At 44.0% G+C, this 13240-nt stretch overlaps 1 protein-coding gene across 1 annotated transcript in view; it reads left to right on the forward strand.

Moving 5' to 3' along the window:
- PAPPA (pappalysin 1) overlaps positions 1-13240 on the forward strand; it is a 228182-nt gene that overhangs the window by 174015 nt on the left and 40927 nt on the right. The window contains exons 15-18 of the mRNA XM_038374672.2: positions 128-311; positions 4873-5083; positions 6479-6650; positions 12730-12877. Coding sequence (XP_038230600.1) covers positions 128-311; positions 4873-5083; positions 6479-6650; positions 12730-12877 — 715 coding nt within the window. The remainder of the gene's footprint in view (positions 1-127; positions 312-4872; positions 5084-6478; positions 6651-12729; positions 12878-13240) is intronic.

Below are 13240 nucleotides of genomic sequence, written 5' to 3' on the forward strand. Positions count from 1 at the left end.
GATAGCAAACATGAGCAGCAGTTAGGCTGTGGGTGGCTCTTAGTGGGTACTGGCAGCTATTTGGTTATTCTTAGGTTTGATCTTTCCCCTGCTGGCTGTCATGTCTTTGGCCATGTGTCTCTTTCAGCTGGAGTCCAGCATCACAATGACTTGCACGGATGGGAAATGGAACAAACAGGTGGCCTGTGAACCGGTGGATTGTGGCATCCCAGACCAGTACCATGTCTACCCAGCCATGTTCAACTGCAGCGACGGTACGACTTTTGGAAAGAAATGCTCCTTCAGTTGCCGACCTCCGGCACTGCTGAAAGGTATGGAGGGCATTTTGCTGCAAGTTAAGGTTAGGTCTGTAAAAGACACAGACAAGTCATTATTATCATTATTATTATTATTATTATTCCATGGGGTTGAAGCATGAAAAAGAATGAGGGCAGAAAGTTACCGGCCAGGTTTTATTTATTCTGGAAGTTAATTTCCCCTTCTCTTTCTGTATGTTGTGAGGATTTATTTAATACCTTGTCCCTTGATGACTGTGGGCTGGGAACAATAATGAAAGCAAAAATTGCCACCATAAAATCAAAACTTTAGAATGTAATAGGAATAAATAGAATCAGAACAGTGATTCCTCCAGGCTGGCTCCCCTCACTGGGAGAGAGAAGAGGATGTTTAATGCCATCAGTGAAATGTAAAGCTTGTATCTCTTCCTGGGGTGTGCAGGGGAAGGTGTTTATAGACATAGGGTGGGATTTTCAAAATGCCTACATCCCATTTTTAAAAATGACATGGAAACTCAGGAGTCCAAGTCTCAGTGAAATTCAATGGGACTCAAGCCCCTAAATTCCTGTGTTACTTTTGAAAATGGGATGTAGGCTCCTAAATTGCTCAGACGCTTTTGAAAATTTTGCACCAGCACCAGCTATGACTTATGTAGCTGGGAGTGCTTTGTTCGTTCATTCTGAGCTATGTGATGAGAGTCCAAACCAAAGGCCAGTTTCTGACACCTTTACTCATATTCAATTGCACCTTATTCCACAAGTGGTCCCGTCAACTCCTACTAGACTAGCAAAGTGGTACTCAGTGTGAGTAAATATCAAAATCCAGCCTGACAAAAGGAAACCTCTGGGCATTGATTATTATTACAGACATCTAAAGAAGTCCTTCAAAGTTTTCATCAGGCTCACACATGCCACACAGACAGAAGCTGTAGGGAGGGCTTTGTCTGGAATGAGAAAGGCGAGGGGATTCCTCAGAGCAGATGGCAAGACTGTTGGAAGTAAACAATGAAAGGAACAAACACACCCCAAAAAGACCTCTAAGTTACCCAAAATGTTCTGCAGGGGCTGAATCCTGAAGAGGTGCTGAGCACTTGTAACTCCTTCCAACTTTGGTAGGAACTGCTGATGTTCAGAAGCTTTCAAGATTTGACCCTGTGTCAATAATAGAACATTTGGGAATCTCCGGATTCATCTCTCTTGTTCACTGAGGTACATTTGGTCTGCCTTTGCATCCGCACCCCTGTGAGGGGGGGTGCTGCTAGATGGATCACTGGAGCAGATGTCCCAGATGTGATCTCAGCTCCATCTTTTACTTTTTCCTTCCTGCCCCCATCAAGCACAGCATGTGACCTTGATCGTTCATAATTAGGGGTGGACCCAATTCAGACTTTAAGGAACTTCATTGGATGAAACCCAATCAAAACACTACATCTGAACTTTGGAGAGTTCAGAGCTTATGATTTTGGCTTAGCTCATCTCACAGTCTAAGATGATGCACTGGACATAATGGTCCCTGGGGCTTTTGAACAGCCCAGAGTTAACTGGATGCACTGATTGAAGCACAGCTGAGGATCTGGCCCTTAAAATGTTGTCAGTGCCCAAATGGGGCATGTTTCCTTGCTCTGTCTTCTTCCTTCCCATTTCTTCTCTATTTCCTATTCCAGACTCCACTTTATGCGCCTTCCCTTTGTTTTTGAAGACAGCAGAAGACTTCAGACTCCCACCGGCGCACACTCAATTCCCTGAGGGATCTTTTCCTGATCCTCTTATCGCCTGCTACCATCCTCTTTCCCAGCCCTCTGCACATCACATCCTGTCCCCTTCTCTTCTGCCTTCCCTGCCTGAGTCCATTAAATGTTACTCCCCAAAGTAACACATGCTGCTCCTTTCTTTCCTCCTGCTACTGCCTTCCTTTCTCTGATGAGTGCCAAACACAATTTCATGCTGCTTCTAGAGTGCTCATCCCTGCAATCTCTACCTTCTCACCACTGCCTGGTCTGATCTTGTCAGAACAGCAAGAAGGCTTCTAACTTGAAAGAACTCTGAAGGCGGGTTGGCTTGTCACCCACCAACACTGAATTAATCCCTAACATTACTGTATATTTAGGTACACTAGAGATGCAAGGCTCTTTTGTATGTATGATGTCAGCTCATCTGCTAGTGCTGATTCTGGATTCCAGATGAGGTGCATGAAATACCCTTAATTTTGTGCCTTGCATAATGACAGGTTTCAGAGTAGCAGCCGTGTTAGTCTGTATTCGCAAAAAGAAAAGGAGTACTTGTGGCACCTTAGAGACTAACAAATTTATTAGATCATAAGCTTTCGTGAGCTACAGCTCACTTCATTGGATGCATCCGATGAAGTGAGCTGTAGCTCACGAAAGCTTATGCTCTAATAAATTTGTTAGTCTCTAAGGTGCCACAAGTACTCCTTTTCTTTTTCCTTAATTTTGTGGGAGGGTAGACTGAATTCTCCATTCATGACAAAATTGTTGAATCCCTGCTTTAAGTGCAAAAGTCAGCTCAACCTTAACTATGTAGCCATAGCCAATGCTTCCATAGTAAAAGATAAAACTGCTCAAAAGACATGAATTTCCCGTTGTTATAAGTTGTCCTAGTTTTATCAAAATGTCTTTTTTATTATTATTTTGCACTTACGTGGGATCCTCTCCAAGAGGAAGGTGGCATCTAGTTGGAAACAATTGGGGGGAAAATAGTGGAATAAATTTTAACTGTGACAGTCGCTATTGTATTCAAATTCAAGGGGTGCAAATTTGTCCACCACAAAGGGTGAAAATGGTCACACTGAACACTGCAGAGTAAAATAAGTCACAAGTGATCAGATCCTCAATTGGTGAACACAGTGGTGCTAGGCTGATGGACGCCAGTTAAAGATCTGGCCCTTAGTTTTGCACAGCTAGTATCATTGTACTTTTGGAGTGTAGCTTTCAAAACAATACGGTAAAACAGTGGTGCCCAAACTTTTCCTGTTGTGGCCCCCCACCTATCAGTAATGGAATCTGTCCACACACACCCCTCCATTACAGAGGAGCTTGGGCTGAAGGCAGAACTGGGGATGGGGGAGGATCTGGGGCTAGAGGCGTATCTGGGCTGGGGACGGAACAAGAGGTGGAGTGGAGCCAGAGCTGGGCTTGTGTGGTGCTCTCTCCCCACCTCCTGCGGGGGCTGGCCTGCCCCCCCGATACTCCCCAAAACCTTCTTCTGTGCCGTCTTAGGAGGGGCATGCCCCACAGTTTGGGGACCACTGCAATAAAAAAATAATTTGTTGCACAGTCACAGATGGTGACTAATAGGCATTGCCACTGAGCTTCTGGAGGACGGACGTTGAATGACTCAGACCTAATTCAATCACTGATGTCATGGAAGCCGCTGTTCGTAATGTCACACAGTTCATCACTTTACAGTAGCAAGCAGGATCTCACCAGTGCAGAACTGCAGAATTCCTGCATGAGTCAGACACGAGAAGCAGGCTGGTGCTATAGAAAAGAGCTTTGGTTTTCACAAAAATACCTCAGCAATCAGCCACAATTATGAAGGGAAGAAAAAAAAGCCACCAATGGTTTAATGAAGGAGGAGGGCTTCTCCGCATGCCTTGCTGTGCTCTGGGAATTCCTCCATTTTTCCCCTCTTTGAATACCAGCTTTGACATCTCATGTCACAGCTCTCATCCTTCCAGATGAGAAAGACCATATGGGACTCTGGGGGACATTATTTTTTTTTTAGACAAAGCTTGTTCCTTTGTTACATACAACATGAAATGACAAAGAAATACAAAACATACTGACCCTGATTCATCCTGGTGTAACTCCAGTGAAATCAGCGAAGCTACACCAGGGATGAATGTGTCCTACCATATCTTTTACCTTTCAGATATTGGCCAAACAAGCTTCCAAAGGGAAACAACACTTTAGTTGTTGTTGTTATTAATTATTATTATTATTATTTTATTTAATGATAATGATTAATAATAAATAATGCTAATCATGTTCAGGTACTAGTGCCAAAGGACCAACTCATTGTGTTAGGCACTGTAATTCAATACGGATGGTCCCTAGCCCCTGAAATCTCCAATTTAAATAGACAGGACAGACGCAAGGTAGGGAGAAGGGGTATCACATCCAAGCAGAGTGAAAGGATGGCAGCAACATCATTTTAATTCCATGGGAGATGTGTGTACGTTTTGGGGTAGCTCATGAATGATTTTGCAAATAAGCAAGCCGACTTTCCATGCATGGATGTTTTCAAACAGAAAAGACCTTTTTGGGTTTTTTTAGATTAAGAGAAACAACAAAACAGGAAAGAACAAAAGTAAAGTATCCATGCAAGAGCAGACAGTCAGTATGTCTCTTGTGTCACAGCCTTTCCTGAAAAGAGCACAGAATGGCTACCTTGTCTTTGTGGACAGCAGAGTTCTTAGTTATTTAAAGGTAGAATACACAGAAGACAAATGAAGAAAATATACATAGCTCACTTTGACATGCAAACCAAGGAATCTTTTGATCTGTTGTATGAGTTACGATACCCTAACAAAATAGCCGTGCCTGATTTTGTTAACCCTTTCCACTGTCCTTTCCAGGAAACAACAGCAACTTGACATGTATGGAAGACGGGCTGTGGTCCTTCCCCGAGGCCCTTTGTGAGCTGATGTGTCGAGCTCCATCTCTAGTTCCTTATGCAGATCTTCAGACTGCCCGTTGCCGTGAAGATAAGCACAAAGTGGGCTCCTTTTGCAAGTACAAATGCAAACCAGGTTACCATGTTCCTGGCTCCTCCAGGAAAGCAAAGAAGTAAGTAAAACAGTAATACCAACCAGACAATGTATTCCAGAGAGATATGGGTTAAAAAAAAATTCAGGAGAGGAAGATCTCTAGGTACTAGTGGATTGTGTGAGTAGCAGGGAATATTGTGGGGCAACTCACATATGCCAGCAGTTGTTCTGGACAACACAACGTTATCAAAGATCCCAGAAAGGAGAAGAGTTATAGAGGATATCCCAGGTGTATGGAATGAGAGGGATGAGAGCCCATAGACAAAGTTAGTTGTATACAGTAAAAACAATGTTTGGAGCCATTTGCTCAGATTCCAAACAGCTGTTTGGTTCAACCATATTCATGCCATTTTTATTCATTATTCCCGAACATACTTTTGTTCATCCAAATGTTTGGGGAATGGTCGTTCTTCAAATACCCATATTCACATCCAAACAAAAATATTTTTATGCACCAGTATTCATTATTTGGTGTTCATGATTCATTCTTCACCAGTTTAAAAAGCTTCAGTCATCCAATCAGATAGCAAAAACAAGGCTGTATGACTTAGGTGACTAGTAACACACCACTGATAATGAATAATAAATACTGAGTAGTCCAAGAAAATAATTAACTCGCAATCCACATGCTGAAATTAATTCACATAAACTATTTGTCAAACAGTTAAAGTAGTGGCTAAATCAGTAAATATCAAAGTGTGTTTACCAACAGAAAAGACAGTTAACTTCAGTGGGTAATTTATCTGCAATGAATAATTGGACCAGCTGTACCACTAGAGATCCTATGAATACAGAATGAGGATAGGGTAGGATGCAGATGAGATCCCATAGGTATGAGAAAGAAGATCATTTCTTGACACAGAGTCATGGGAGTTCTCCCTATTAGTGATCTTCCAAGGACGGGGATAGTACACCTGGTATTTTCAAAGGAACCACAGAGAATTAGGCACCTAACTGTCAATGGGAGTTGGGCGCTTAACTCAATCAGGATCCTTTGACAATTCCAGCCTGTGTTCCCCAAGAGTTTCCGTTAAGGACCTACTTTAGAAATATATCTTTGATATTCAACCTGGGGAACCCCCTTTGAAACTCTGTGGGGAAGGCTTACTACTGTCATATTTCTGACCCTGTTCAACACATTTCACACTAAACGAAGCCCACAAACTGGAGAAGCAGTGTTTTGGGAAATGTGTCAACGGCAGAAGAGAGGATTAGATGAGTAGACTGAATGTTGGTTTTGCATCTCAACATTATTTTCGCTTTAAGACCACACGATGCAAATTCACATCTTGGTCCCTAGTGAAAGGCGCAAACACGGCCCTTTCCTGCAGCTTGCTAAACAGAGCTCGGGTTCTTCAGAGCTGTAGCTGACTCAGCCACTCTTGAAATATTCTGGTTTGTTTCCACATGGAAGGAGGGCCTTTAAGATCCAGTGCATGCAAGATGGCACCTGGCTAGCTGGAGCGTGCATGCCCGTCACCTGCGACCCGCCACCCTCAAAGTTCCATGGGCTGTACCAGTGCACCAACGGCTTCCAGTTCAACAGCGAATGCAGGATCAAGTGTGAGGAAGATGACAATCAATCAGTGAGTTCTGTTTGTGTCCGAATAATTTAAGCCAACAGGAACTAGTTTTTGGCAAATCTTGTATGTGCCGCCCGGCTGCCTCAGGAACCAAATCTATGAGAGGCCGTACACCTCCTGGAAAGCGCTTAGCACCTGCAATTCCTATGGGCATCAGTGGGATTTGAGGATGCTTTGGGCCTTCTAGGATGTGGCCGTATAAATCCATCTTCATTGGATCAGGCAAGTCCCTTCAGCTTTGCAGAGAATGGCCACTGTGTTTTTGGTATGAGGTCTCAGTGATTGCTTGCATTGAGCTTCCCTAAGACAGGTGAGAAGGTTGCTGCAGCATGGGCGCATGGTAGTGATCGTGATGTGTGGTCACATGAGCAGTCACCCTCCCAGGTTCAGGAGCAGACTTCCATGGACGTTAGAGAATGCACGGGGCTGCATAGTGTGCTATGCTGTTACCTGTAATGCACTGTCTGAATCACTACCTCCGGGTTCTGACAGGTGATCCGTGCAGTGTCCTTAGTAACATCATGCTCATTAAAAGCTTCTCGCGGTCACGATGGAAAAACCGAGTATGCTTCTGTAAAGTGTCTTTGTGAATGGAGAGCAAGTGCCCAAGAAGGAGAAAATGTGGGAGTAGGGGTGAAGGAGAAACAGTAGTGTTATTAGTTGGGAAATATTTTATTAGGATGATAATTGTATTAGTCATTTATGTGTGGAGGGATAATGGTGTGTGCTGGGGGCTTTACAGATAGGTAAGAGGGCAGGGTCTATGCCTCAAAGGTTTTGTAATCTAGAGAGACATTCTCTAATAGCATACTAATACAGGAGAGAGATGGGACACGTAAAAGAAACTGACCGAGCAGTGAAGTTTAGCCCTTGTCTTGGTTGTTACATGGCTTTTGTTTGGGTGACTTTGTCTGTTTTTAAAGACATAAGTTTGGTTCTTGGGTTTTCTTTTCCTTGTGCAGTCCAGGCATTTATATGATATAGCAGTTTACTTTTATATAGGTCTCGACACTTTAAGCAATACTTCAGCTTCACTGAGCTATAGTGTTTCTCTGGCTATAAGTTTCAGAGTAGCAGCCGTGTTAGTCTGTATTCGCAAAAAGAAAAGGAGTACTTGTGGCACCTTAGAGACTAACAAATTTATTAGAGCATAAGCTTTCGTGAGCTACAGCTCACTTAATCGGATGCATTACCGATGAAGTGAGCTGTAGCTCACGAAAGCTTATGCTCTAATAAATTTGTTAGTCTCTAAGGTGCCACAAGTACTCCTTTTCTTCTGGCTATAAGATGTCATTAAACAGTTAGGGCCAGATCCTCAGCTGATGTAGATCAGTGTAGCTCCATTGACTTCATTGGAACTAAGCTGGTTTACAGCAGAGGAGGCTCTAGTCTTTATAAAGTTCAATAGCTAGTTTGAACTGTTTGGTTTCCTGAACCAGAGCATAATTTCAGTTTGTGAGATGACTAAATTCTCCTAAAAGTGCTGCTGCTTGATAAATTTGGTAAGAGAAGGTGGAGGCCCTGGAAGTTACTGCGAGTGCACTTAGTTCGGAGAACAGAGAATACCCTGCCAAAATACTTTTTATTATAATTGAAATTTCTGAGGGTCTATTGAAAATGGACTGCATCTGCCATCAGGCAAGTAGCCTGAAGGACACTGCTGATGTTTGCTCCAAATCATAAAAACACACAGCCTTGGAAGAGGGCCCAGTCAGATTTTCTGTATTTAAAACTGTGACAGTTCTGCAAGAAAGTAAGAGTGTGTTTCTTGTCATCCCCAACTCTCTCAGAGTTGACTTGCTCTCGTGGTGAGGAGTAGAGAAGGACTGAATCCTGGGACACTGTGCTTTGATGTGAGATTAACCAGAATGGTGCAGAGGCCTGGCTGGCATGACAAGGCTTGTGTGGCACTTGAGGTCTGTGCTATGAAAGGAGGGTCGGGTAGTGTGTTACAAATGTGCAATGGAATGAAGGATGCGGGAGGTTACAAGGTCTGTGTGGTTTTATGAGACCTGTGGGGGGGAACGGGGGAAAGGTGGCGATGCCACCAGGGAAGTATGGCCTTATGAGGCCTATGCAATATAACAAGGGCTGTGCGTAATATTGAGGACTAAATGATGCTACAAGGTTTGTGCATTTTTACAAGGCCAGTGAGGTGTAATGGGCAATGGAGTAAGAGTTAGATGAGTTAATGAGGCTGCAATGGTGACACCAGAGACTCTTTGCAACACATTGGGTATGTGCTTATGCACTTTAAAGTAAGATTCTGGTGGTCAGTTCAGAAAACATCTCAAACAAATGTGCAAGAAGCAGCTTGGAAAAGGACCTCCAGGGAAAGATATTTCCAGATATAACAGAAAACAGATTACAAAAAATAAAAGAGAGAGAGAGAAAGAGACAGGACCCCTGACCTCATCTGACCTGCCCGAGAGGTGTTAATTATCTAAGGAATAAAACCCACTAAGATTTTCTCAGATATACAAGGTGATAATGCATGCTTCATCCAAGCAAAAAAAACAGCAGGGATTTTCACAAGAGATTATGCAGGGTAGGGAATGATGGACAGGATATTACTATAGCAGCAGATGTCCTGGGAACTTGGCATCATCTTCTTTGATTCCCATCAGCCAGCTCTGCAAGCAACCATGGGGCTGAATGAAGTCTGCCCACACTTTCTGTCTTGCACCAGCTTTACGGCTTTCTTCATCTTCAAAACTTTTTTTATTCTATGTCATTCTTCACTGTGTCTATCCAATGCATCCTCAATCTTTCTGTTTCTAGTTACTAGCACTCTGGTATGTATCGCCATGTATGGTATCCTTTCTGGGTCCATTCCTGACTTGTTTCCAGACCATCACAATTGTCTTTATTGAATCTTCTGTAACAGAGTTATGTCTAGTGCAAGCTGTTTTTCTTCTCACTTTATTTTTATTTTCTGTAGTCCTGAAACTCTCAGTATTCCATTCAGGCAGTTAGTTTCTGCAGTCAAAATCTTTTGGTCATCGGCTTTCCTTCATATTCCAGCACTCCAGAGTACTGGAATCTTGGAGTATTTTACAAATATAATACAAAAGTAAACCAAGCACAGCCAGCTCTATGGGCATAAATCTGGGTCACCTTTAAAAGTCGCTGTTGAACACGGCTATCACATGTATTTTGAAAATTGCAGCAGAAGTGCAACCCACGTGTCACAATAACAAACCATGCTCAGTTATCACTGATCAGCATGTGGTACCTGGATTTTTATCCTCTGCTCAAGAGGCAACTCCTGCCAAGTTGGCCAGATTTTCTCCTTCTCCACAGATCTGCTTCTTGCACGAGTACGGGGAGGCTGTCTGGGAGCTGGTGATGCTGTTCTGACACCCCCACCCTCGTGACACTTAGGGTATGTCTGAACAGGGATAAAAGACCCGCAGCATTACTATGGCTGGCATGCTCGCAACTCAGGCTCACAGGACTCGGGCTGCGGGGCTAAATATCATTATATAGACGTTCGGGACCGTTCACCCTCGCAGGGTCCAACCCGAGCCTGAATATCTATACAGCAATTTTTCACTGCTAGAGCCTGAGTCCAGTGAGCCCAAGTCAGCTGACCCGAGCCAGTCGCACATGTTTTATCCCTGCGTAGATGTACCCTCAGAGCTGCTGTCGGTCAACACTAAGTTGCATCACTGACATAGGGTCCTTAATGGACCACACAGCACAGCTTTCCTGCCCTAACATGGCCCTATACGAGCTATGGGAACTCATCAGAGTTCTACACCAGGGGAGTTCACTGCTGGAATTTTCTATAAGGTGCCACAAGTACTCCTTTTCTTTTTTCGAATACAGACTAACACGGCTGCTACTCTGAAACCAAGCACAGGGGTGTAACTCACTTGAGAATCTAGCCCAAACCTTCTATATTCATGATATCGCAGTCTGTAATGGACTGACCATCAGGTGTGTGGTGACTGTTTAAGCAGGTACACACAAATACCCACCCAAAGACAACAAATCTCTTCCTTCTCTAGCAACTGTGCATGCCCCAAATGAAAATCAGATCTAAGCTGTCTCTGCAAACCTGAGAAAAGTTACCACCACAAACATGAGGTAGGAGTTGCTACTGTCTTTTGGTACTCTCTTTGGTCAGTGGTCAGTACCAGATGCTTCTCTTGCTACATCTAACAATACCTTAATACCCAGAGAACGCAAACAGAACCTTGTAGCCTGAATGAAATAGTTAGTTCACTGTCACAGCATCAGATTCAGACCCTTTATAGCTTGCAGGTGCAATGTCACAGGAAAGAAAGAAGCAAGGCTTTTTATGGAAATTTCTTATAGTCTTTAGAGGCTGGGCTGCTAGCCATAGGAAATACCTATATAAATATATTATAAATTATATATAAATGTGCTATAGGTACAAATCTTAGGGGCGATGGACAACATGGCCCAATAGGTCTTCTCCATGTCTAATTTGGATTACTCATTCACAAAGAAATCTGGGGAAATAAAGTTTCTTCCACTCAAATCCCTTCTCTTCCCACCATACCACAAGAACTTCTTGCTGCAGGGGAAAATGTTCCCTGCATATAGGTGCTCTGGGCTGTCTGACACCCAGAGTCCAGTGAGCAGCAAAACAAAGCAGGGAGTTGAGGTTTTGATCCCTCACCTAACATTCTTCAGCTAGTCTGGACTTTTATGCTGTTTGTATGGTTACCCTTGGGCCACTGAGAGTCACAGGTACTGGTCTCTGCCAGCCAGTAAAATTCAAATGATATCATCATCATTCATCACACAAACAAGCGGGCTAAAAATTCCACCCAGTAGCCTGCAGAGAAGACCAGTTGCATCACCCCGAACATCGCGTTCGTCAACAAGCTCAGCGGGGAAGGATAGGAATGTCAAAGAGAAAAACAAATTTCCTTCTGGAGCCAAGAGCAAAACAAAGGTGATGAGCAGCACAAGCAAAACTCTGAGGGATGTGCTGGGGACACAGTGTGCAGATCCTGTTATGCGACCTGCACAAGACGCCACAGGCACCTGCAGAATGAGGCATGCGGGTCCCAGAGAATATCCCCCTTGCCTGCTGATGGCTCTGTCTGAAAATACTTCCTATCAGGCACATAGACCCCCCAAGACAGCTCACAGAGAATGTCCAGGACACTCCGCTGAGTGACAAGTACATGGATTACATTAAACCCCCCTTGCATGCCAGGGATTGGGAGTGAGATGCCCAGATCCCATAACATATCCAATGCAGAACACCGCTGGGAGCTAGACACCCAGCCTCACAAAATATCCTGGTGCAGAATAACCCTTGTCTACCCAGTAACAACTAGGCTTGCGGATCCTGCAGAGCAGCTCATGCAAAACTCCCTGGTTGCTGCGTGCATAGATCTGATGAAAGAAGCCTTGTGCACTTCTTCGTTGTTTTAAAAGGGCATGATATTTCCCCGTGGACTTTCATTCATTCTCCAATATTCCACAGGGTCTTTTTTGTAAGACAAATGTGATGTCCCGCACCCTCCCCCACCCTCACACGCATCCACACACACAAGATGATTTCTTTCTCTACCTCTGTCTCTGTGCTTCTCTATCGCAGTTTCTGTCTTTGCTGTCAGTCACAGCAGGCAAGCACTAAAGATTACCCCAGCTAAACCTCACAGAGAAGTGTCCTGCCTTTGTTTCTGCTTCACATGGGCATAGGGAACTCTTTGTTCTCTTCCATACAAGGATGATGTAACTAGTTAGAAAAGGGAAAGAAGAGAAAGGTTGGCTGTCCTCCGCACAAACACCTTAAAATGAAGAAAGAGGGAACACTGGGTGAACGTTCCCTTATTCTAGTTAGCTTGGGTCCATTTTGAGAGCATCCTTTACAGGCCATAATATTACATAGAAAATGGTAGTGTGCATCTGTCTGTCTGGGCAGGATACAGTCTGTCTTTTCTTTGTCCTTTTGAAGAAGTCTGATTCCATTTCTCGCTAAGCTAAAAGCCCAACCCCTAGACCTTCGCAGCTCCCAGAGAAGATCAGCCCTTGATTCGATTCTAATTCTTTTTCTGTCACTTTTCTGACTGTATTTTGCTTTTCCCATTCCCAGGGACGAGGTAACAACGTGATTCACTGCCGGAAGGATGGCACCTGGAGCGGCTCCTTTCACCTCTGCAGGGAGATGCAGGGCCAGTGCTCTCTTCCCACTCAGCTCAACAGCAACCTTAAGCTGCATTGTGCGCACAGCTATGGAATAGGTATATGAGCTAAAGCCATGGCCGCAGCTGGTCTGCCTGCCAGTGGGGAGGAGGGAAAGGAAGGAGACAGGAGTCCTTGGGTCATCGTGTCTTTGGGGCCAGTTTGCCCTAGTGGAAAGCAGCTAATTAGAGGATTTGCAGAGAACATCAAGCTTTCAGTTGCCACACACCAGGTAACATATGCTGCCTTCCTACTCCCTCACAGCATTTCCACTTCCACCACGTCCTTTGTCCTGCTGAGTTTAATGAACAGTTCCCAGGATCAAACTACAAGAGCGACAAATCCAATACGATCTTTTTTAAAATAAATGAAGAAATACACACACATTTCCTCTCGGCCTTAGGTGAATGGCCACACACACA

The sequence above is a fragment of the Dermochelys coriacea genome, chromosome 16, assembly GCF_009764565.3.
Source record: "Dermochelys coriacea isolate rDerCor1 chromosome 16, rDerCor1.pri.v4, whole genome shotgun sequence".
Classification (NCBI taxonomy): domain Eukaryota; kingdom Metazoa; phylum Chordata; order Testudines; family Dermochelyidae; genus Dermochelys; species Dermochelys coriacea.